This window comes from Urocitellus parryii, chromosome 14 (genome assembly GCF_045843805.1).
Source record: "Urocitellus parryii isolate mUroPar1 chromosome 14, mUroPar1.hap1, whole genome shotgun sequence".
In the NCBI taxonomy this organism is placed as follows: Eukaryota; Metazoa; Chordata; class Mammalia; order Rodentia; family Sciuridae; genus Urocitellus; species Urocitellus parryii.
Window position 1 is genome coordinate 51317988 of NC_135544.1, and position 22301 is coordinate 51340288.

A 22301-nucleotide genomic window follows, 5' to 3' on the forward strand; every position below is an offset into this window, starting at 1 on the left:
GCGGAGGTCGAGCCATAAACGCCACCTTCGCTCCCTCCCGAGTCGGGAAGGTAGGTGGCCGGGGCGCCCAGGCTGTCTGGTGGCGGAGTCTCCTCTCAGAGAGGTGATGTCCTCCGGGAAGCTCGCGTGGGCTCCATGCGTGGCCCCTGCCGGGCCCGAGGCCAGCGCCCTCCCCGCTCCCCAAGGGTCCCCTCCGGCCCGCGCAGCCTCAGCGACCTCCCTGGCGCCGGCGGCCCGGCTCCGTCAACAGCGCGAGGTGTCGGGTTGCGCCGGTTGTTTGGGCCACACTGGGAGGCTGAGCGAAGGACAATGACGGCCCCAGGCCAAAAGAAAACAGCCCCACCCCCTGCGGCGCCACGGGACTCGGAGCCCAGTGAGTGACAGCAGAGGCCCTGCGCAGGCAGGGAGCCGGAGCCCGACCCCGCGGGTCCCAAAGTCAGCGGGAAAAGAGGGTGCCACAGCCTCGCCCTTGTAAGAAACGCCCGCCGAGCGAGGTGGCCAAGATGACAAGACTTGTTGTAGGCACCATTCCAGATAGTGGCCTTATTGCTCGCCCCATGACATCATGCAATGAGCACCCGCCCCTCCGTGATTAATTATAAGGCCCACATCTGGGCCACCCCAAATTTTCAGCGTCTCTCACTTCTAGGAATCTGAGGTGTCGCAGATTCAGCCGGGATCAGGATCGTGGCCATTAGGAAGCGATGTCCTGTGCTGTCAAGGAAGCCTCAGAAACTCCCCTCCCGCCCGCCTTAGAATCCACAAGGCACTTGGGGTCCCCAGGTCTTAGTTTGCGCTCTGAGATGAGTTTCTCAGCTTGGAATGTCCCCAACCTTCTCAGAATAGCGCCTGGTACTGCATAGACACTACTGGGGTTCAAGAACAAAGTTCGCTAAGATTTAGAAAGGGGAAAGGTTTTACACTTTTATAGGAAGAATTTGTGCATTTTTCAATGTAAAATTCAAGGTGTTTATTTCAAAATGTACATTTAAACGTATGGCCTTGATATTAAAATAACAAATCTATAGCATGTGAAAATGCAAACTATAAATTTTGCACACATACTTTCGCTGGAACAGCCAAATAGCCACTGCCTATCACTTTACACTTCAGAATGCCAATCACCCAGCAAGTTCTGCCTTCCCTGTGAGCCCAACTCCTACATTTTTTAATTTTCTGTTCCTCCCTAATTTTGCTATGGAATTATTTCCCCTGCTGGTCTGTACATTCCCAGTAATATGTATAGCAGCCAGCAGCTCTCTTCTGGGAGAGGAAAGGGGAAGAAGGTGGCTTGGGACCTTCCACCCCAGGGTTCCACAGGGTTCTACAAGGTCAAAGGTGGAAGCCTGATTTGGGAGAGGGACTCATTTGAAGTGTCTTTTAATGAGTTGAGAAAAGTTTTCCTACGAAAACAAACAAAAGAAAATAAGGACCTAGATAATGTATCACCAGCAGCAATTAACCTGTGAAGTCCATGCAAAGGGACTGATTAGCTTTTTTAATCAGTGAAGCAACTGTCATAAATCAAAGCAATGTTTCAGGCTAAGTCTTGATACTTCCATTACAGACAAGTAAATCAAAATTCATCTCTTCCGCTACAGAAGTGAATAATCTCCACTGGGAAATAAATACAATGTTCACAATTCTTAGCATAGTCCATTTTATTGTGCATAGTTGAAAACTGAAAACAGCAAAACTTTATTCTTCTATCTCTCCATCCTTTCATCAGAAAACAGTGAGGGTTCTCAGAACTCCTGACCCAGATCATCTCTACCACTTTATTTAATTGGGCAGGGGTATCAATACAGCAAACCGCCACACCCCCAAATGTATAAAACATTATAATGCCTAAATGCCAAACAGTTGAGCTGTTTGAACTTATCTTAAAACTAACATTGAGATAACATCCAACCAGGTCAGGACATTCCAGAAACTCTCACAAACTACTTCAAGAATATGAAGTTCCCTCTCCTTCTTCCTCAATACTAATAGTAACCATCACTTTTACTTTTATGGTATTCATTTCTCTAATGATTTTCTTGTTGTTGTTGTTGTTGTTATTTAATAGTTACATTACCTAGGCACCCCTAAAAATATATACAGTAGTTTAATTTTGCCTGCTTTAAATTTTCATACAAAAGAAACATTTTGTATGTGCTCTGCTGTATGGCTTAATTTGCTTGACATTGTGCCTTTAAGATTCATCTTTGCTATATATACCTGTAGTTCATTTTTTTACTGTTATATAGTATTTTGTACTTCTCATTTAATTATTATGCCATGCATATCTCTCTTCTATACCATTTCACACTATTGACTATAACACAATTTGTTCCATCCTATTTTACTGTTGGTGAACATTTGAATTGTTTCTGCCTCTGAGCTATTATGAATAATGCTGCTTTGAATGTTACGCTGTATGTGTCCCTAGAGCACCTGCCCACACACTTCAGTGGTGTTTAGGGAACATGTGGGACTCCTAGGCCACAGAATAATTGGGTCTGGCCCATACAGATTTCCAATTTTCATTCCCAGGAACAATGTATCAAGATTCCCCACTTCCTAGCCCTCACTCCTGTAGTTAAGCTTCAAAATCTCATCGTGACTACTTGGGGGCACCCTTTATTATGCTTATTGTCCATTTAAATTTCTTCTCTGTAAAAATAACATTATTTGCCCATTTTTCTGTGTTTATATTGATTTGGGAAAGTTTGGCCTATGTTTTGGATACCTGACTTTAGCCATGATGTGCTGCAAAAGTCTCCCCTCTGGCCAGCCTCTTTGCTCAATAGATCACCTTTAACCTTTTTAAAAAACATATTTTTATTTAACTGACACATAGCAATTGTACATATCAATGGGTTACATTGTGACCATGTGTAATGATCCGATGAGGGCAAGCAGCACAGTCTATCACCACAGACATTTATCATTTGGGTTGGAAACATTCCAAATCCTCTCTACCAGCAATCTTGAAAAATTCAATTAATTGATGTCAGCCATGCTTTTGATGACCAAAATATAGCAGGGTAACTGATCTTTTCCTTCATAGATTGTGCCTAGTGTGAGAAATCCCTCCTTGTCCCCAGTTCATGAAAATATGCTTCTATTTTTATGTTAACGGTTTGCTCTTCGCATTTAGGGGATAACAGCGAGGCTCTGAGTCTCCACCGGTAGAGAAGTTCTGCTGTGCAAAGCAAATGCTCTCGAGATTTCGGGTGTGGCCTGGGTAACTACCGCTTTCTCTAGAGTAATTTCTCTAGATTAAGCCAGAGGCAGCCGGCCTGGAGGAAGCCCCACGCAGCCCAGGACGATTCCTTTTCCGAGCTGCTCCCATGCAACTAAGCCGAGCTCTGCTCTCAAAGCCAGAAGGCGCCGCCCAGCTCCTGGTTGGCCTCTGGTGTCCCCAAAGCAATTCGCAAAAGGGAAGAAGCCGGCTGCGGTGCGCTGGCGTCCAAGCTGCAGCTGAGGGCCGTGCCTCGCTGATCCTCGCAGCCATCCCTTGTCCAGGGAACGAACGCTCTAGCAACCAGGAACCGCCTTTGTTTCTTCGGGCAGATCTCCTAGGGGATAAGGAAAGACCCCTGGAAGGAAGGGGCGGCTTTGGATGGCCCTCTGGCTAGGCCTAGGTGTCTACCCGAGAATCTGCGGGTGACTTCTTTTCTTTCTTTTCTCTTTTCCTTTCTTTCTTTCTTTCTTGCTTTTTTTCCCCCTAGCCGGTTCTGCCACCACACCTTTCTGCAAAAAAAAAAAAAAAAAAAAGAATGCTCTTCTCCTTCTCTTCTCCCTCCACCCTTCGAGGAAACAGTCTGAGAAGCAAGGAGAATATCACTTACAGGAAAGTGAACAGCAATGTTACACATACAAATGAAAATTGGGAAGAGATCTAAAGATCACTCAAAAGAAAGTAACTTTTAAATAGTTTTAAATAGTACATATGCGGGACTGAGGATGTAGCCCAGTGGTAGGGCGCGGGCTGGATCCCCAATATCGAAAACTAGAAAAGGAACCTATGAATAGGAGAAAATACGTCCAGCCTGGGGAAGGGGCGTGGCTCAGTGGTAGAACCTTTCCTAGTATGCGGTGAGGCCCAGGGTGCTCTAGCACTACCAAAAAAAAAAAGTATGTACAGGTACTCGAAATAGTGTTACAAGAATGATAATATGCAAAAAGTAAAAATAAAAATTCAAAATAAAACCTTAGGGAGGAATGGTTTGTTTTTTGTATCAGGGATTGAACCCAGGGTTGCTTAACCACAGAGACACATCCCCAGCCCTTTTTTGTTTTATTTAGAGACAGGTTCTCACTGAGTGCTTAGGGCCTCGCTAAATTGCTGAGGCTAGCTTTGAACTTGTGATCCTCCTGCCTCAACCTCCCCAGCTGCTGGGTTTACAGGTGTGTGCCACCAGCCCCCAGTAAGCCTCCATGTGCTTGTTTCTTTACAAAGATTTAATTATACATACATAAAAATAAACAGATATCAAGATATTTTCTCTAGGCAGTGGGATTAGAACTTTAAAATTTTTTTATTTTTCTTTATTTTTCTCCTACCCCCACGAATGTATGATGCTTTTTAAGAATCTAGTTTAGGGGCTGTGGCTCAGAGAGAGAATGCTCGCCTGGGATGTGTGAGGCACTGGGTTCGATCCTCAGCACCACATAAAGTAAAATAAAGACATTGTGTCCACCTATAACTAAAAAATAAATATCTTTTAAAAGAATCTAGTTTACTTTTGAAAAAAGGAGAAAAAAGGGTTGAGATTGATTCAAGATGTTTCTCAATCCCGTGCCATTTATTGGATTGAGGACGATCCATCATCAAGGCTGGTTTCAACGCAATCAACTGTCTGTCGGATCAGAACCACATCCCTAGAAAACTCAGAGACAAGGCAACTACAGGGGTAATTCAAGCAACATACTTTGGGTGCAGGGGTGTAGGGTTAGGGGGAAAGAAAAAAAAGGGAGAAAATCTCTACTGCTTCTTGCTTTGGGAAGACCAGAATTTTATTTTCTAATCCTAATTGGTGTTACTGAGAGCAGTCAAAATGAAGAAACAAAATAAATGTACTCTTCATCCTAGGTAATTTCCCCCCTTGGCTCATCCATCTCCATTTGAATAAATCCACTCTGCAAGATAAAAGACAACCCATGGTGTTTACAGTACTCAGGTTGTTTGGATCACCCTAAGCACTGTGAGAAACAATGTCTGTCGATGTGTGCCAGCCAGCTGCAGAGCTAGGAGTGCTGGCTCCTTGGTCCTCTCCTGTCCCAGTACAGCCACCCAGTTCACTTGCCATAAAACATCCCACGTAGAGATGAGCAAACACAGGTGCACACACAGAGTCATATATAGACAGACAGACACACACACACACACACACACACATACAGTCATATATAGTCTCACACACACACACACACACACACACACACACACACACACTCCTAGGTCCTGGAGGTTAGGCTCTGAGCAACATGCCCACCCTCTGGGTTTAGCCAGCAAAGGGACTCTGGCACCACCAAGGCCCAACTATCCTGCCCAGATCACCATTGACTTCATTTCTCAGTACTGGACCTGCCAGTGGCATTTACATCATTTTTATTCTCTCTTGCATTATATGCTTCCTTCACTTGGTTTCCAAACACCCCTCTGGTCTTTGCACTCCTCTCTAGAATCTGTCTTATTGATTCATCTTTCTCACCCAAGCCTTTTTTTTTCCTCTGTTCTATTTTGAAATTTTTCAAATAGAAAACAATGAAATAACAGTGTGATGAATGCCCTTCTACTCTTCTCGTGGCCACTCAGCAGCTGTTGCCATTTCCCACGTGCATCCTCTCTCCATACAGATCCCTTGAACCATTTGAAAGTCGCACACATCATGCCCTCTAGGTCCCCAAACATTTCCAACAAGACATCTAACAAAATTAACATGAATGCTATTATGTCAGCTGACACTCATTCAAACTCAGATTTCCCCTATTGTTCCAAATTGTCTTTTGTAGCTTCTTTGTTAAAGGCAATTAGTCACTGGTGCGGTGCAGCAGGCCTATAATCCCAGCGCTCCAGAGGCAGGAGAATTTCGGAGTTCGAAGCAAGCCTCAGCCAAAGCAAGGTGTTAAGCAACTCAGTGAGACCCTGTCTCCAAATAAAATACAAACCAGGGCTAGGGCTGGGGCTCAGTATTGAGTGCCTCTGAGTTCAATCCTGGATACCCTCCCCGCCCAAAAAAAAGCAATTAGTCAATCCATGTTCACAAAATTTGTTGGAGGTTAGTGTTCCCTTGCTTCCTTTTAATCTAGAATTAACCCACAACATTTGCTTGAAATGACATTGACTTTTTTGCAGAGTTCAGACTAGTTGGCTTGTGAATATTGCATCCTGAATTTCTGACCTTTTAACATTTGGGCTGCCTGAGATTTGATTTTGGAACTCCCCCCCACCTGCTTAGCAGCTTGTCCTGGGGTAGACTTTCCCCCTTCCAACCCACTAACCTACCCAAGGCATGCCCAGGGCTCTCTGGCTGCAGGCCCACTTCAGCCCTGCTCCAAGTGTGCACCCAGGCCCTGGAGGGAATCAAACAACAGGAGAGGCCACAGATGTCCTATGGTAGAGGCTGGATGGCGGCTCTCTGGCACTGGGAGGGCCTCTGGACCTAATTCTCCTAAATAAGTGCTCCTGCTCAAAACATGAGCCTCCCCTGGGCTGGCTACCTCTTAGATGGCCAACCCACTTCAACACTTCTACCCAGCGTCAGACTGTCTGGGGAGGAGGTGGAAGGAGAAATGTACTTGGTTATCAGGATAATTTATCTACATGGCACCAAATACCAACAGCTGTGCCTGCCTACTCTGTCTTTGTCAGTGTGGGCTGCCCACCCCCAACCTGTCATTGCCACAAGTGGCCACTGAGGACAGAGTAATGGACTGTGTTGCCGCATCTCCCTAAGACTTGGACTCTCCCCAGTGCACTAACCCACCTTCTCCCTGTGTTCTGAGGAAAGTGATCAAATTTTCTGGGGAGAACTTACCCTAGCATCCATCCAGAATTAAGAAGCAGGGAAGCCTGAGACTGTATTACAAATTAAATTCCTTAAATGCAAAGCACCCTTCAGGGATACCGTGGATATGGTTGTTGTCTTAGGGACCCAATGAGGCTGTGTAGAGGCAAAGCATTCTGAATTCACCTTCCATTCTGAAGGAAGCCCCAGAATCTGGAATGAGTGATGTTTAAGTAGGAAGCTCAAATTGCTCCAAACTCTTACTACCCCTGCTTCTGATCCAGTCTGACCCACATCACCTTAGCGTATTTCTGGTTTTCCTAAGAGCCATGCTTAAATTGTCTTTAAAAATTTAAACTCAGGGCTGAGATTGTGGCTCAGTGGCAGAGCCCTTGCCTCAACTATGAGGTACTGGGTTGGATCCTCAGCACCACATCAAAATAAATAAGATAAAGGTATAGTGTCCATCTACAACTAAAAAAAATATTTTAAAACATTTTAACTCACAAAGCACAATTGATTTATTTATATATTTTTAGAGTTTTTAATAAGAAAAACAAACTCAGAAGCCTGCACCTTCTCTAGCAGACAATAGATGGTCCGTAGACGGTGAGTTCTGGAACAATTCTTCTACAATAGCTATTCTGTTAAACTACTAAAAGAGGTTTTTGGTGTTTTGCTTAGATAATTTTTTGTGTTGGGGGGGGCAGGAAGAAGATTTCATTTTTTTTTTTTTGAGAATTTTTAATATTTATTTTTTAGTTCTCGGCAGACACAACATCTTTGTTGGTATGTGGTGCTGAGGATCGAACCCGCGCCGCACGCATGCCAGGCGAGCACGCTACCGCTGAGCCACATCCGCAGTCCCAGAAGATTTCATTTTTAAAAAATCACCTTCCCCATACACTGCACACATACGCCCATTTAAGAGGTGACCATACATTCAGTCTGTACACAGGGGCAGCGATGTCTTTCAATGTCTTTCACACTCTCAGAGAGTAACACTAACGATGAGAGACACCTTTACAAAAATGTGCAGTTTGGTAACCTCTTAAGGAGGTGCAACCTGGATGGGTGGACTCATCCCTGCATGTAGAGCACCACACCTGTCCTTCCCCCTCTCACTAGGCGACGACGAATGGTTGAAACAAGTTATTGGACCCCTCTGCGCCTCCACATCCCATCCTAGAATGGAGACAATGACGTCTGCCCTGTTTATCTCCCTGGGACATCGATGAGATCATGGAAGCGCACACTGAGCGATAGACCAGATACTAAAAACATCCAGAAAGGATCTGTCTGACCTTCCAGGTCAGACAGTGTGTGTGTGAAACTCCTCTCCCGGGCTCTGGGGACACAGCGATGGGCTGGACCCGCATTCCAGGCTTTGAGGATTCCCAGGGGTTCAGCAAGACCAGCCATGACCAGCGTATTAAAAGAGGCAACCGTAATCCCGCAGTTCTGCGGCCCTGGAGCGCAATTCTGCTCTTCTGCGACCCGACTCCACCTTACCCAGATGGGAGAGGGTCCAGGAGCCGCCACGCTCTGCACCCGCTCCGCGATCCGGGCGGCGCCCTGTTCATTTGATCTTGATCTTTCCGAGACACACACACACACACACACACACACACACACACACACACACACACACACATACACACGCCGATCCTAGGGTTTATTTTTCCGGAGGGTGGGACTCTGCAGCCCGGGTTGGTGGCCCGGCGCTATCACGGTGAGCGATGGAATGTTAATTGAGGTGGGGCTGCGGGGCCTGGGCAGATAAGCGTCACCAAGCAGTGTCCCCGCCCGCCCCAGTCTGTTGCCTTCGAATCACCATCAGGGCAGGCCCCGCACAGGGGAGCCTGGGACGGCTCCTAAGCCTCTGATGATTTCCTTTGTCACGCCAAAAGTCGAGTATTCTAGGGAGCAGGTTGCCGGGCTCCGCGCACGGTGCGCAAGGGCAGCGAGTCAGGCCCCAGCGAGCGGAGCAGCGAAGCCAGGAAGCGGGGTGTGGGGAGGTGGGGCGGGGAATTGGGATGCTTGCCAAGCGGTAAAACACGAGATTTTTTTAAAAAATTTTACCGTTATTTCAAACAATTAATAAAAGAATCTCCTCCCTCTGCACTCCACCCACGTCTCTCCCCGAGATCCCAGATTTCTCAGGAGTGGACAGAGTGCGCCTCTGGGCAAACAGTTAAAATGGTCCCAGCAAGCCATTTACAAAACGATGATATTAAATCCTAATTCACAGCATACACTCGAATACCCTAGTATGTAAATAACAAAACCATACAAATGCTATAAAAATATAAGTGAATTCCTCTTTATCTTCGATATAGGGAAAGGTTTCTCACCAAGATTCAAATCATAGTGCAATAAAAGAAAATAATAATACAAGTGACTACCTTCAAAAATTGCAGGGTGGAAACCTGTATAGAAGCAAAACAGGAAGAAAATATTTGCCACTTATATTACAGATAGTAAAAACCACTGATTTGGAGTAAATTTAGTGATCAAATAATGGACAAATTACAATTTATGTGCATATATTTATGTATGTACAATTATGTGCTTTCTGTTTATGTATATCTTATGTATATGTTTAGAAACATACACATATGTATATATTCCTCAAACATATAAAGAGATATTCCACCTCACTCACAGCTAAAGCCCTGGGATATTATGTCTTGCCTATATATTGGTGTGAGTGAAGAGGAACAATCGTGCATCCTGTTGCTCAGGGGGCCATACAATGCTGGTGGAAGACAAACCTGAGCAATTTTTGTACAGGCGACATACCCAAAAGAATTCATATATGCATTTACTTTTGACCCACAATCCCACTTCTAAGAGTATACTTTGAAGATACACTTCTAACAATACAACAATGTCCTTGTTTGTAATTTTGAAATACTGAGAAAATTGAAATGCTCATTCACAGGAGTGTAGCTGGATGTAGCTCAGTGGTAGAGCACTTACCCAGCCTGTGCAAGGACCTGGATTTGACCTCCTTGTACCCCCAAAACAAAAACCCTTCATAAGAGTGTAGTTGACTATACTGTGGTACACTCACACAATGGAATATTTATTAGGCAAGTGTAGAAAAAAATAAGGAAACTCTTTAAACCAATATGGTGTGATTTCCAGGATATATTGCTAAGTGGAAAAAGCAAATTGTAAAAGAGTATGTATACAAATGAATGGGCGCTGGGTACAGCCTGTGCTAATGGCAGAATTTCACCTGACTGAGTGACAGTGACGACAGGTGGAACTGCCTCCTGGGGCAGAAAAAGGATGCACAAGTGGCCAATCAGTCCACATGATAATCAGATTCACATCATAGGTTTTAATAATGAAAGTGTCATTACAGTTATAAATGTTATCCTTCATCACATGAGTGAAATTAGGCAAGTCCAGTGAGTAAAGGTTTCCTGGCAACATGTCACAATATCCATGGACTGGATAGCCCTGGAGAGTCTTGGAATTTGTGCTATTTATCTTCATGTCTTGAGTGCCTTGCAAAGTGTCTAAAATATAGGGTATTCACATGAAAACTGATTCAACATTTTGAGCAAATTAGCCAAACTTAGCTAATTTGTAACAAACATCTTGAGCCATATATAAAATAGAACAACTTTTACTAATTAATTCAGATCCTCTTTAAGGAATAAAGTATCCAAAAATGGGTGTGAAACTTCTTGTGTTCATGCAAATTAGATCACTAAAATGTCTTACTAGTCCATCAGGTGGATACAGCATCAGTGTTTAAGATTAAATACTGTTCTTATTTGACAGAGTAAGTAATGTGTACATGTTAAAAAATATCTTTAGTATTCATAGATTGTGTATTTGCAAATTTACCTACATGCTAACATTTATATGTAACTGGAAAATCAACATTTAATAGCAATGGAGGTTATTACAAACACGAAAGAAGAGAAACAGAAGCACCAAAAAAGAGCTCTTTCCTCTTTTTTAATAACACTCCAAAATCTTTTATTAATAAAGTTTAACATTGTGCCAAGTAACACAGAAAAAAAAAATGTACAGAGAGCTGAGTTCCATTATTACACTGCAAGATGTGTGGCATGAGTATGGACTTGTGATTCAACTAATCGATAACCAGCACATTACAGTTACATGAAATATGTCTTTTAAAATTTATAACAAGTGTATCATTATGAATATCTCTCCATACTTAGAACCCTGTCTTCTTCACTTTCACTTTAATATTGATTTCACCCTGATTATTTTTTTTGGTTCTTTTTTTTTTTTAGAGAGAGAGAGAGAGAGAGAGTTTTTAAATATTTATTTTTTAGTTTTCGGCGGACAGAACATCTTTCTTTGTATGTGGTGCTGAGGATCGAACCCGGGCAACACGCATGCCAGGTGATCGCGCTACCGCTTGAGCCACATCCCCAGCCCTCACCCTGATTATTCTACAGGTATCTTCAGATAGAGATTCTATAGAATTATAACCATTGGCCATTATATTAGAAAGGATTGCTTGCCCAAAACTTAGAACCATTACATTTATATTCTGTAATATGAATATGAGGATTTTTTTAAATGAACAGGATACTATTTGTATTTCAGTACCAAACTTGGCATGAGATTTATAATACCATAACAGAACACAATGTATTTAATTAAAAAATAAATTTAGCAGGGTGTGGTGACACACATCTGTAATCTCAGCGACTTGGGATGCTGAGGCAGGAGGATTGGGAGTTCAAAGCAAGACTCAGCAATTTAGCAAGGCACTAAGCAACTCAGTGAGACCCTGTCTCTAATAAAATACAAAATAGGGCTAGGGATGGGGCTCAGTGGTGGAGTGCCCCTGAGTTCAATCCTCAGTACCCCCCCCAAAAAAAATAAATAAATAAATTTACACATCGCAGTAAGGCTGAGAAAAATATTGTAAATCTCTCTCTCTCTCTCTCTCTCTCTCTCTCTCTCTCTCTCTCTCTCTCTCTCTCTCTCTCCCTGTAGCAATGTCTATCTCACACTGAATATGACAATAAATTATATTGTTGCAAATTAATATCAACTATTCCTCTAAGGAATAAATTATATGGTGCTAAAAAAATAGGGTGGCCATATATTCTCATTTGCCTGGATTAGTTGAAGTTTATGTCCATTTTAGTATTTCCTTTCATCTTGAAAGTGTCCCAGTTCATAGGGTGTGTTGTCACAGACTTGTATTCCCAGATTCTTAAGAGGCTGAGGCAAGAGAATTGCAAATTCAATGCCAGACTGGGCAAGTTGGTGGGACTCTGTGGTTTAACTCCGTGCCAGATCAGAGCATTTGCCTAACATGCACTAGGCCCTGGGTTTGACCCCCAGCACTGAAAAAGAGATGAAGAAAGGAAGAAAAGGAGGGACATAGGAAGGCATGTGTCTCAGTTTGCATGTTAGATTATATAGGATTACCTTTTCCATATGGAACAGAGTCAGGAAATGTCTACTGGGTAGAATAGAATAAAATGGAACACATTGACTTACTAGTTTAATGGAAATTTAACAATATTTAAATGATTTTTTTAACAGGGTACTGAGCAAAAAGTTAGGAAAGACAAAAGATGGTCACTAAACAAGTGCCTTAATCTGGTCTGTGAAAGAGCACCATCCTGGAAATAAAGAGGCAGACATGGCCCAACCAGGTTTCCTTGGCCTTTCTCTGTCTTGGTTTCCTCACTTATTAGTCACAGATTCTCTGAGTTATTTTGAGAACTAGGGGAGATGGAATGTAAAATGTGCATTAAAATTTTTGAAAGAGGTCTGAATAAAGTAAAAAGATTTTGATGTTAGCTCAGTGCTGGAGCGCTTGCCTCGCATACACAAGGCCCTGGATTTGATCAGCAGCAGCAGCAGTAGCTGTGTGATCTTGAGCCACAGTAACCTCTGTGTTCTTTACCTGCAAAATAAGGTAAGCTAAGCCATCACCAAGTTGTTCTAGGATGATTTACTTATAGATTATAAAATGCACTAGGAATAACATAGGATAGGTAATGGGCCCAGATTAAGGTTTGTTTTGTTTTGTTTGTGTTTTTGTTTTTAATGCAAAGGCCACTCTATGAAGTTAACATGTAGAAACATTCCAAACATTCCAACCAACTTCTTTGTCCTGGGGTTGGGGGGGGGGAGGTGTCAGGACAAACCTGAGTGAAGTCTACAGACTCAAAGATTAACCAATAGCCTTAACACTTTTCCAATACCTGTTTAGCACAGATTTGACCAATAGCCTTGATACTTTTCCAAGACCTGATCAGCATTATCAGTGATCAATGCCCCTACCCAGTAGCTATAGGAACCCTTAGACTAATCCACTTAAACGGCAACACCTATAGGATCCGTCCTCACCTGCAGGAGCTGTGTCTTTTCTTCTCACTTGAATAAATGCTACTCTTTTCTTCTCACTCTTCTTCATCCCAGGATTTAATCCTTCAAATTCATGAGACAAGAACGTGGAAAGAAGCCACTGGTAGGCAGCTGGGATCTGCCAGGACACTGGGGGGCATGGCCTGCTATTGATAGCTGCAACACTCCACTAGGAGCATGGAGAAGAATCCAGCTTTGCCAGCTGTACCCTGAGCGCTGACACCAGCAGGCAATTCCCCCACTCTGATAACTGCTAACACCAAAACTGGCTTTCTGGGCTTCAGAGGCCAGCCACTTATGCAGCCCCCACCTGCCAGCAGAAGGGAAGAATCTGGATTCCATCGGTTATGAAAATCTGTACTAATAGTCACCGGGTGTGGGAACTTCTCCGTGTCCTGAGTCACGAGAAGCTTATTGCAAAGGAGAAGCAGGTGCAGAGGGCACAGGCATTGCTGCTACAGTTGTCATCCTGTGTTCTCAACCAGAAGCTTGATACCCATACAAAAACCATCAGCAGCAGCAGCACTGCTTTACAACAAGAGATCCATGTTAAGTTACCCTGACGTGTAAAAAAGGAGAAGTACAAAAAGATGGATGCATCTGTTCTTTTGTTTAAAAATATGCATTTATTAATGCATTAATTTTTATTAATTTCATAATGCATTTTAATTTATTAAAAGAAAACAAGCCCAGAATAAATAAAATAAAAAGAAAACCAGGAAAGAAGGAGGATGGAAATAAGAACAGAAAGGTTAAAAGTAGAGTGTCACACACATACCACCCCCTCCACTTTCTGGGAATCTAACCTAGAGCACATGCAAGGCAAGTGTCTACCACTGAGTTATACTCATAACTCATCATTTCTTTAAGTACATCTTTTTTGCACAATTTTGGCTTTAGAACCTTATTAATGTTTCACAAACTCAAAAATAACACGTTACTATAATATTAGAAAGTGGACTCCAGCCAGAGGAACCTTGCAGAGGAAAGCAGGAAGGGATACCTGTGAACACATAGTCTCCCCTGGGCCCCTCCCCAGGGCATCCTAGGAATTATCACCAGTTCAACAAGACAGGTATCTTTATTCAATAAATATGTACTAGAATCCTATTGTTAGCCAGCTGCTATTCTAGACTCTGGAAACATACCTGTGACCAGACCCAGAGCCCAAGTCTAGCTAGTCCAATGCAGATATGGCTGCACATTCCGGACGCTTATTTCCTGTAAAGCCACAGAGTATTACCCAGACTTCAATAGCAATCTCCTATTCCGTATGGTACATTGAAAAGGATGTAGCTCCAGTGGTACAGTAGGTGTTAGCTCTGGTGAGTCTCTGGATTCAGTCCCCAGCACCACTGCCCCCCAAAGTTTGAACACAATAGGAGAAAAAGATTTTTTTGTTACAAGAAAGGGTTTAATAAATATCAGGTACAAATCCAATAAGATTGTGTAAGATATACACTGTATGGGACTCAAAATTCTGTCTTCTTGCAACAGTACAAGTTCAGATGAAGGCCTCCCAGCTGGCCCTTGCTAGGTGCTCAAAACATGGACCTTAACATTAGTCTGAGAGTTATATTGTGTGACCTGGGTGCAGAAAGGGTACATTCACTCTCATTTTAAGAACATTTGAGGACAGAGGTGTGTGTCTCCACTCATGAGCAAGGGACACACACACACACACACTCCAAGCTGTACTACATTGCTGAGGCTGCACCAGGTCCATAGAACTCAAAGAGCCTGGAACTCAATGGCTTTTCTGGTCTAGCTGCCCTGCGGACCTTGCTCCTGGCCACTGGCGTGGGCAACCGCTAATGCGACCCTAATTGACTCAATGGGCGAGGAAAAGAGGTTTTGGTTTTACTCTGAGGCCAGGTGCCCTCTAAGCGCCCTGATACTGGAGGGAGGAAGGTTTGGACCCAAGACCCCCAGGCCGCGGGAGATGACTCCCGGGGACGACGAAACCTGGGAAACAGGGAGCGCCAGAAGCTGAGTCGCAGTACCCGTGTTTCAAGTTCCTGTCCCAAGGCTTGACAGAAGGACGGTCTCTCTTCCCGCCAGAGTCTGGCAGGTGAGATAGGGACACTTCTCCCGAGGTTAGCACCAGGTGCCTTTGAATGTCCTGTATCTGGGTGATCATCACAGTAAACCAGGAAGGCTAGGATTCGAACTCGGGTTTTTGATGTCAAGTCCTTCCCAGAATGTCCTTTTTTTCAAGAGAGTGATCGTAGGCAGAGAATTCCAAGTGATAAGGCTCTGGCAGGTTTCGGTTTTAGGTTTTTATCTGGAATGGCCTCGCCCCGGTCCACAGCCTTTGGAAGGCGGGAGCCTAACCCTTCTTGTCCAGCGGCCACTGGACGAAGAGGGTAGAGCGCCTGCGCACAGTCCTCACTCCACCCGGGTATGTCAAGTCCTCGGGATCTCTGTGGTGTCGGGTGGTTGGTGGATGTAAATACCCATCAATCAGACAGTAGCCAGCACCTTTCTTGGGGAGGGTAGGAAAGCGTAAATTATCTAGGAAGCCTTGAGATAATGCTTTAATGAGTATTGAAGTACTTGATTCACTAATATTCCTTCTACATAGGTATCCTGAGAAAATAATCTAAAAGATGCAGGGACATAAAGGGACAAAGACTAAGGGCACAAACAAGAAGGCCCAAGAATAAGGCCTTATTTTACAGCAGCAAAAAATTATAGATATTTCCTAAAAGTATAAACACAGTCTGTTATGACCATCCATCAAATAGAATATTAGATTGTTATTTTAAATCATACTAGAAAAAACGAATAAAGTACTTGGGCGTGCTTATGATGTCAATTTAAACATATACAAACTCGCACATAACCTGTGAGCTTATATATGCAAACGTACAGAAGAAATTGTGCTTAAATGTTATCTCTGAGTGGATTTTATTTTATTTTCAGCTTTTCTCTATAAAGGTCATCATGCACAAGCCGAAAATGACAGAAAATAATCAGAAACATAAAGTAAGATTTAAGTAACTATATGACTGACTCATCGCAACTTTTCAAGCTCTCGCCAGGAGCGGTGGCGCATGCCTGTAATCCCAGGAAGAGGGAGACAGCCTCAGCAACCACCAGGCGCTAAGCTAGTTTTCAGCTAAGCAACTACGTAAAATACAAAATAGGGCTGGGGATGTGGCTCAGTTCAATCCTTGGTCCCCCCCCACCACCACCTCGGTAAAAAAAAATTTTTTTCAAGCTCTCTTAGAACCAAAAAAATAAAAATCTATTGAGAGAGAGAGAGGAAAGAAGGAAGGAGAAGGAAGGAAGATTTTTAAAAAATTGTTTTGGAAACATTCAGGACACAGCTTCAAGATATATATTACATGATATCATATATTTTTGCATACACGATTAAATTTGCTGAAATTCTGTGTGAATTTTTTTAAAAGAGAGATAGAATTATTTATTTATTTATTTATTTATTTATTTATTTATTTATTTATTTATTTATTTTTGGTTTTCCACGGACACAACATCTTTGTATGTGGTGCTGAGGATTGAACCCGGGCTGCACGCATGCCAGGCGAGCGCGCTACCGCTTGAGCCACATCCCCAGCCCTGTATGAATTTTTTAAGTGAAATTTTGTGCCGGTTAGCTGGAGGGGAGACAGTTTATCTGTATTTTAGGAAATAATATCCGAATGGCTCTTGCAGCACAGAATTTGCGTAAGAAGGTTTAAGAAACATTGATTCAAAATCCCAAAAACACTCTATTAAGATCACAGCCCTTCAATAAATACTCCTGAGATTGCTGAGCCCACGTCAGGTTTACTTGACACAGGTAACATGATTAAGAGCAGCAGGTGGACATCTTACTAAATTCTCCCAGTCCTCTTTATTTATTATTATTATTATTATTATTATTATTATTATTTTAATGGAGACAAAGCTTAAAGAGGTTAATTCTTTGCCCGGAAACTCATAGTTATGTTCCAGATCAAGGACTAGCACTCTCTCCATATTCATAACCACTGTCCCACACTGTCTACTTTACTCAGTGCCAGCGTGTCCCAAGAGCTTTTCTGGAAATGGAATACTGCCAAAACTTCACGCCGCTGGGGCGGGTGCCGCGTTTATACCTGCACGCACGGAGCAACCAGCCTTAGGGAGGAGAAAGAGGAGGAAGACAGGCGAAAGGCGAGGTGAACTGCTCTTCCTAGCCTTCTCCAGGGCGGAGGCTATTGTCTTCCTTCCATCTACTCGCGGAGCCCTCCAAGAGCACTGGGCCTCCCTTGGTTGTAGAACCCACACTTCTTTTACACTCCCGGAGTACTGGTGTGTCTGAGCTCCGTAGACCTGAACTCACATCTAAGCGAGACGTTCCCAGCTCAATGCAGGCGCCGGCGGGTCAAGGCTCACTCCCATTCTGCGCTCTAGGGTGAGCAGCCCGCCGCGGGACCCCCGCCCTGCTCCGGACAAGGCCCCATGGCGCACCTCAAATCCCGCAGGTGCCTCGCTTTCTTTACCTCAATTTTCCACCACCATAAGAGTGAAGACTGGAGGATACAGATAACTCCAAGGCGGACTGACCCGCTCGGGTTGCACGAAAAGAACTCCACCTCCCACTTCTGTGCACCCTGTAGGAAGGTCCCTGCGCACCCAGGGTTGACTTCGGAAGCTTCGGCTTGTAACACATTGACCGAGATCTGAACTGTGCGCAGCACCATCTCCCTCACATTCTTTGCTTTTGACAACCATCAGTACTAATTAAACCCTCCCAGGACGGCGACTAGGGATGGGGGAGGTTTAGAAGGGCGCGGAAACACTGCGCTTGGGGAGGGAAGGTGCAGGGTTAACCACGTGGTTTCGGCGGGAACCAATGGAGGACCGCAGTCTTCTCACCCGGTCCTGGTTCCCCAGCTTCCAGAGATGGCCAAGAGGAAGACTCAGTGTGGGACACAGGGTGCAAGTCCCAGAGCATGGGTCTGTCTCGGGGGCCTGCTGAGACAAGACGAGAAGCTTAGGGCGCAGTGCCCTGCGGGGACCCGGAAATCTTCGACTCCGCCTCTTCCATCTTCGGGATGCTGCTGGGCCGGGTCACCTCCACCCCCTTCTCCGTCAATGACATCCTACGGCTGGAGCGAGAGCAGAGCGATCACGAAGCCTTGCCACAATGGGGGATGCGGAGGAGCCTGGAAAACTCTCAGTACCTGGGAATGGACTCGGAACCGCGAGGATTAGAGGTTAACAACGCCAGTGATGGGGGCAGCTGCGATAAAGAACGGGAACCTTCTGGGGGACCTTGTGAGGCAGTCATGGAGAAAGACGCGGAACGAGTGGAGGAGCCACGTGAGTAAGCGCTCAGGTCTTCTATCCCGGGGATATTGAGGGAGGGGTTCGTTACCGATCCGAGAAAACTTATCTCCTATTTCCTGGGTCCGAGAATCTCACCTCATTTCCTCTCAATTGGGGAGTCCAAAACACAGGCTCCTCGGTCCCCACTCCTGCCTCTTTCGGACACCCGCTGTGTTTCACGAGCCCTATGAAAATAAGGCTCTGGACCCTAAGGATGCCCACAGCTGCCCCGATGGTGCCCACACACGTATCACTCACAGAGCCACAGTTCCCACAACTTCCAGCTCGGTCACCAGGCAAAATCCTCTAGTCATAGTTGTGCCCCACCACAACCCCTCCCTGCCTGTCCTAAATCGTCTAAGAAAAACAAACAAAAAACCCTGTAGCCAGCAAAGCAGTGGGACCCCCACAGCTCTGGGGCCAACCCTACCCAGTTCTTTCTTAAGGCTTGCTGATGGCCTGGCCAGTCCCCACTCCTCCAAGCGGGAAACGGGAGGTGAGGACCAGCGGTGTCTGCGTCCAACGAAATGGATGGTCCCAAGGGCGCTGGCACATCAGGGAGCATACTGAGAGCAGCTCAGACTGAGAGCAGCTCAGACTTACACTGTTCTGGGAGACGGCCCCTGCCTGCCCAGCCCTGGCGCTTTGGGGTCTGAAGGTGCCGCCACACCTGGCAGTGAGGACCCTGCGCCTGCAAGCCGCTTGCAAGACAAGAAGGAGCAGGCGGAGAATAGGGTTGCGGTGGCTTCAACGACCCGGGAGGCTTAGGCTCAATATTCCAAGGAGTGAAAAAGCCTCTTTCCTCTCGCCAATCCTGTGTACCTCGGTCGGCATTCCGTTCGCAGATCTGGGATGCCGGGTAGCACCTGCATCACGTTGTGAACCGACACCTGTTAAGGCACAAACTAGCCACAGACTCTCAAGTTGGTTATTCACTGATTCCAGGAGCCTGAGGATTGTTAAACTTTGTCGTGTTCGAGAAGCAGCTGGTGGTTTTTCTGCTGTAGACTCTAAATACTAAATTCCCTCTGCTGCTCTGCCAAATTGACTTTCGCTTCCGTTTGGCTGGAAAAAGATCGAGCTACTGAGATCACCACTGTGTTCTCCCAGCTGCGGGTTCACAGGGTGCATTCCTTAAATGAAAAACTCGTTCTGGGGTCCAAAAACTGAGCCTGGGGCCAGGGCGCCTATGGATCCAGTGAAGGGACTGTGCTGATGGTTTCATGGCCTCTTGCGTCTGCACCAATGTCATCTAATGTTCAGAGACAGAGGACAGGAGAGGCTCTGGTTTGTGACCAGGTGGGCAGAGGGTGCTGGCAGGCGCCTGGGGTGGCTGGCAGCATCTCGGCCTGTATAGTCTTCGACTTTTAAAGGGGGTCTTGTTTGATGTACAACATCGCTGAAGGTCAATTGCATTTTGATTTGTTCAAGGAAAAAAAAATCTCGAAGGTATTCTTCTTTTCCATGTGCTTAGTTTTTCCGAGAGCCAGGCATATGAAGAAAGTTTTTCTTTCCTCCAACTTTTAAATGCAAAACAACCTTATCCCCCACAAGATCCAGGGTATTTCAGGATTGAGGGTTCAGTTCCAACCTGCCTGGCTCTAATTAGGCATGTCCTGCCAGCTTCCCACAAACTTGCACCCCCTTCATGAGCCCTGATTTCTCCTGGGTGAGTTTCTGTGGGTGAGCTTGCACCCACCCTGGGGTAAGACAGGGCTTAAACCAAGACAGGAGAAAGGTGGGAAGAAGGAAGAAAGGGCTGCATTTTGGCAGAGTTCAGGCACAGTGGCACAGTGGGGAGTCTCCAGGAAAGAAAATTTGGGGTAAGGCCAGTGCCACCCGCCTGCCAGAAAGACACCAAAGGAAGAATCTGATGCTTCTGAAAGAAGTCAAATGTGGATCTCAGCAGCATATTTCCCTCAAAGGAAGCTTCTGTTTCAAAGCTAAGGGGTAGTAAGTTCTAAGAAATATTTGGTTTCATTTTGTCAGTTCGAATTAGAGCAATGCATTCATGGGACTCTCCTCTGGTGACCGCCAAATGCTTGATGAAGCCAGCGCCAATTTGAGAGGCACCGCACACTCACACTTGATCCTCCAAGCGAACGTCTCCTCAAACCCGACCATCGTACACATCTTAAGAAAATGATCACATTTAATCGAGTTTATCTTCTGGAAAGTGACATGTACACCGGGGACCACGGACTGTCATAATCTATGTCCTGGAGGGTTCAAAAGTGATAGACTTTAGAGAAAAGGAACATTTGTTCTGGCTCACAACGGGGGTGGCGGGGAAAGGATGCATTAGTGAGGGCTACTAGGGAGGGGGACCTCTCTAGAAGACACTGTAAGAAGTGCTCAGGGACCTGAGTTGACGGTGTTCCTTCCTGTGCTTTTTAGAGCCGGGCCTGGGTGCAGCTTCGCTCCTCCGAGGTGGGAAAAGGGTGCTGGAGCGCAGCGTTGGGAACAGCGGTGGCAGCACGCAACAGCCCAAGACGCGACAGCGGAGGAAGCCCCGTGTTCTGTTCTCACAGGCACAGGTGCTGGCCCTGGAGCGGCGCTTCAAGCAGCAGCGGTACCTGTCGGCGCCAGAACGCGACCACCTGGCCAACGCGCTGCAGCTCACGTCCACACAGGTCAAGATCTGGTTCCAGAACCGCCGCTACAAGTGCAAGAGGCAGCGCCAGGACAAGTCACTGGAACTGGCTGGCCACCCACTAGCGCCTCGCCGAGTGGCAGTACCGGTGCTGGTGCGCGATGGCAAGCCTTGCCTGGGCCCGGGCCAGCCGCCCTTCACCGGCCCCTACGCGGCTGCCGCGACGCCCTTTTCCTGCTACGGTGGTTACGCGAGCGCCCCCTATAGCGCAGGCTACAACGTCGGCTATGCTGGTGCGGGACCCGCGCCACCCACGCCACTGGCCAACTCGGGTTTCAGCCCTGGCGGCCCGAGCGCCACGCCGCAGGGCCATCTGCCCTCCACGATGCAGGGCGTCAGGGCCTGGTGAGGCTCCTCTGCTCCGCTATGCCCACCAGGGCCAGGTGCTGGGTCCCCTCCTCTTCGGGCTGAGAGTCGCGCCGGGTTGAGGGGCCACAGTGGAGGAGGGAAGGGGCCCTTCTGCTGAGATCGATCTCTGGTTCTGCCACTGTGCTGGGGCGCTGGAAAAGGAGACATAACGTCAGGCTTTCTTCAGCCGCCGGTGAAGCTGCACTGAGAACTCTGAAAACCAAGGACGGCCGCAGTTTGGGGCATTGGAGCAGTTCTAGGCAGGTGGCTTTTAAGAGCCTCAATCCTGGGGCGTCCAAGATGATCTTTCATGTTGTGTACGACAGCCTGGAGGTGTGGGAGACAGCGGGAACTCAGTCCTCCAATTAAAGGAATGGGTGTGTTGTGGTGTGGGTGGGGGACTGAGAAAAGAGAAGTGCGGCAAGGGAACGAAGATCGTGTATGAGGAGGATCCAGGAGGTTCCAGAAGAGGGACTATTGCCAAAGTCAAGTCCTCCTGCGGGTTTAAATATCCGGCCCAAGCCATGCTCTGGGACGCAGGTAATCCAGTGGAGAGCACTCTCTGGCCACTTTTGCACCCCAGAAGGAGCCTCTAC

The 22301-nt window shown here is 45.9% G+C and overlaps 1 protein-coding gene across 1 annotated transcript; it reads left to right on the forward strand.

Moving 5' to 3' along the window:
- Positions 1-18430: 18430 nt before the first annotated feature.
- On the forward strand, positions 18431-21706 carry Nkx2-6 (NK2 homeobox 6). The gene is made up of 2 exons (XM_026397475.2): positions 18431-18698; positions 21102-21706. The coding sequence occupies exons 1-2, from the start codon at positions 18431-18433 to the stop codon at positions 21704-21706; spliced, it is 873 nt and encodes a 290-aa protein (XP_026253260.2).
- Positions 21707-22301: the final 595 nt, after the last annotated feature.

What these genes read in the sequence shown, in the direction of transcription:
- Nkx2-6 (XM_026397475.2), top strand. Translation starts at nt 18,431, where the DNA reads ATGCTGCTGGGCCGGGTCACCTCCACCCCCTTCTCCGTCAATGACATC. An exon ending in GGAACGAGTGGAGGAGCCAC is followed by an intron (nt 18,699 to 21,101) that starts GTGAGTAAGCGC and finishes TGTGCTTTTTAG; the next exon opens with AGCCGGGCCTGGGTGCAGCT.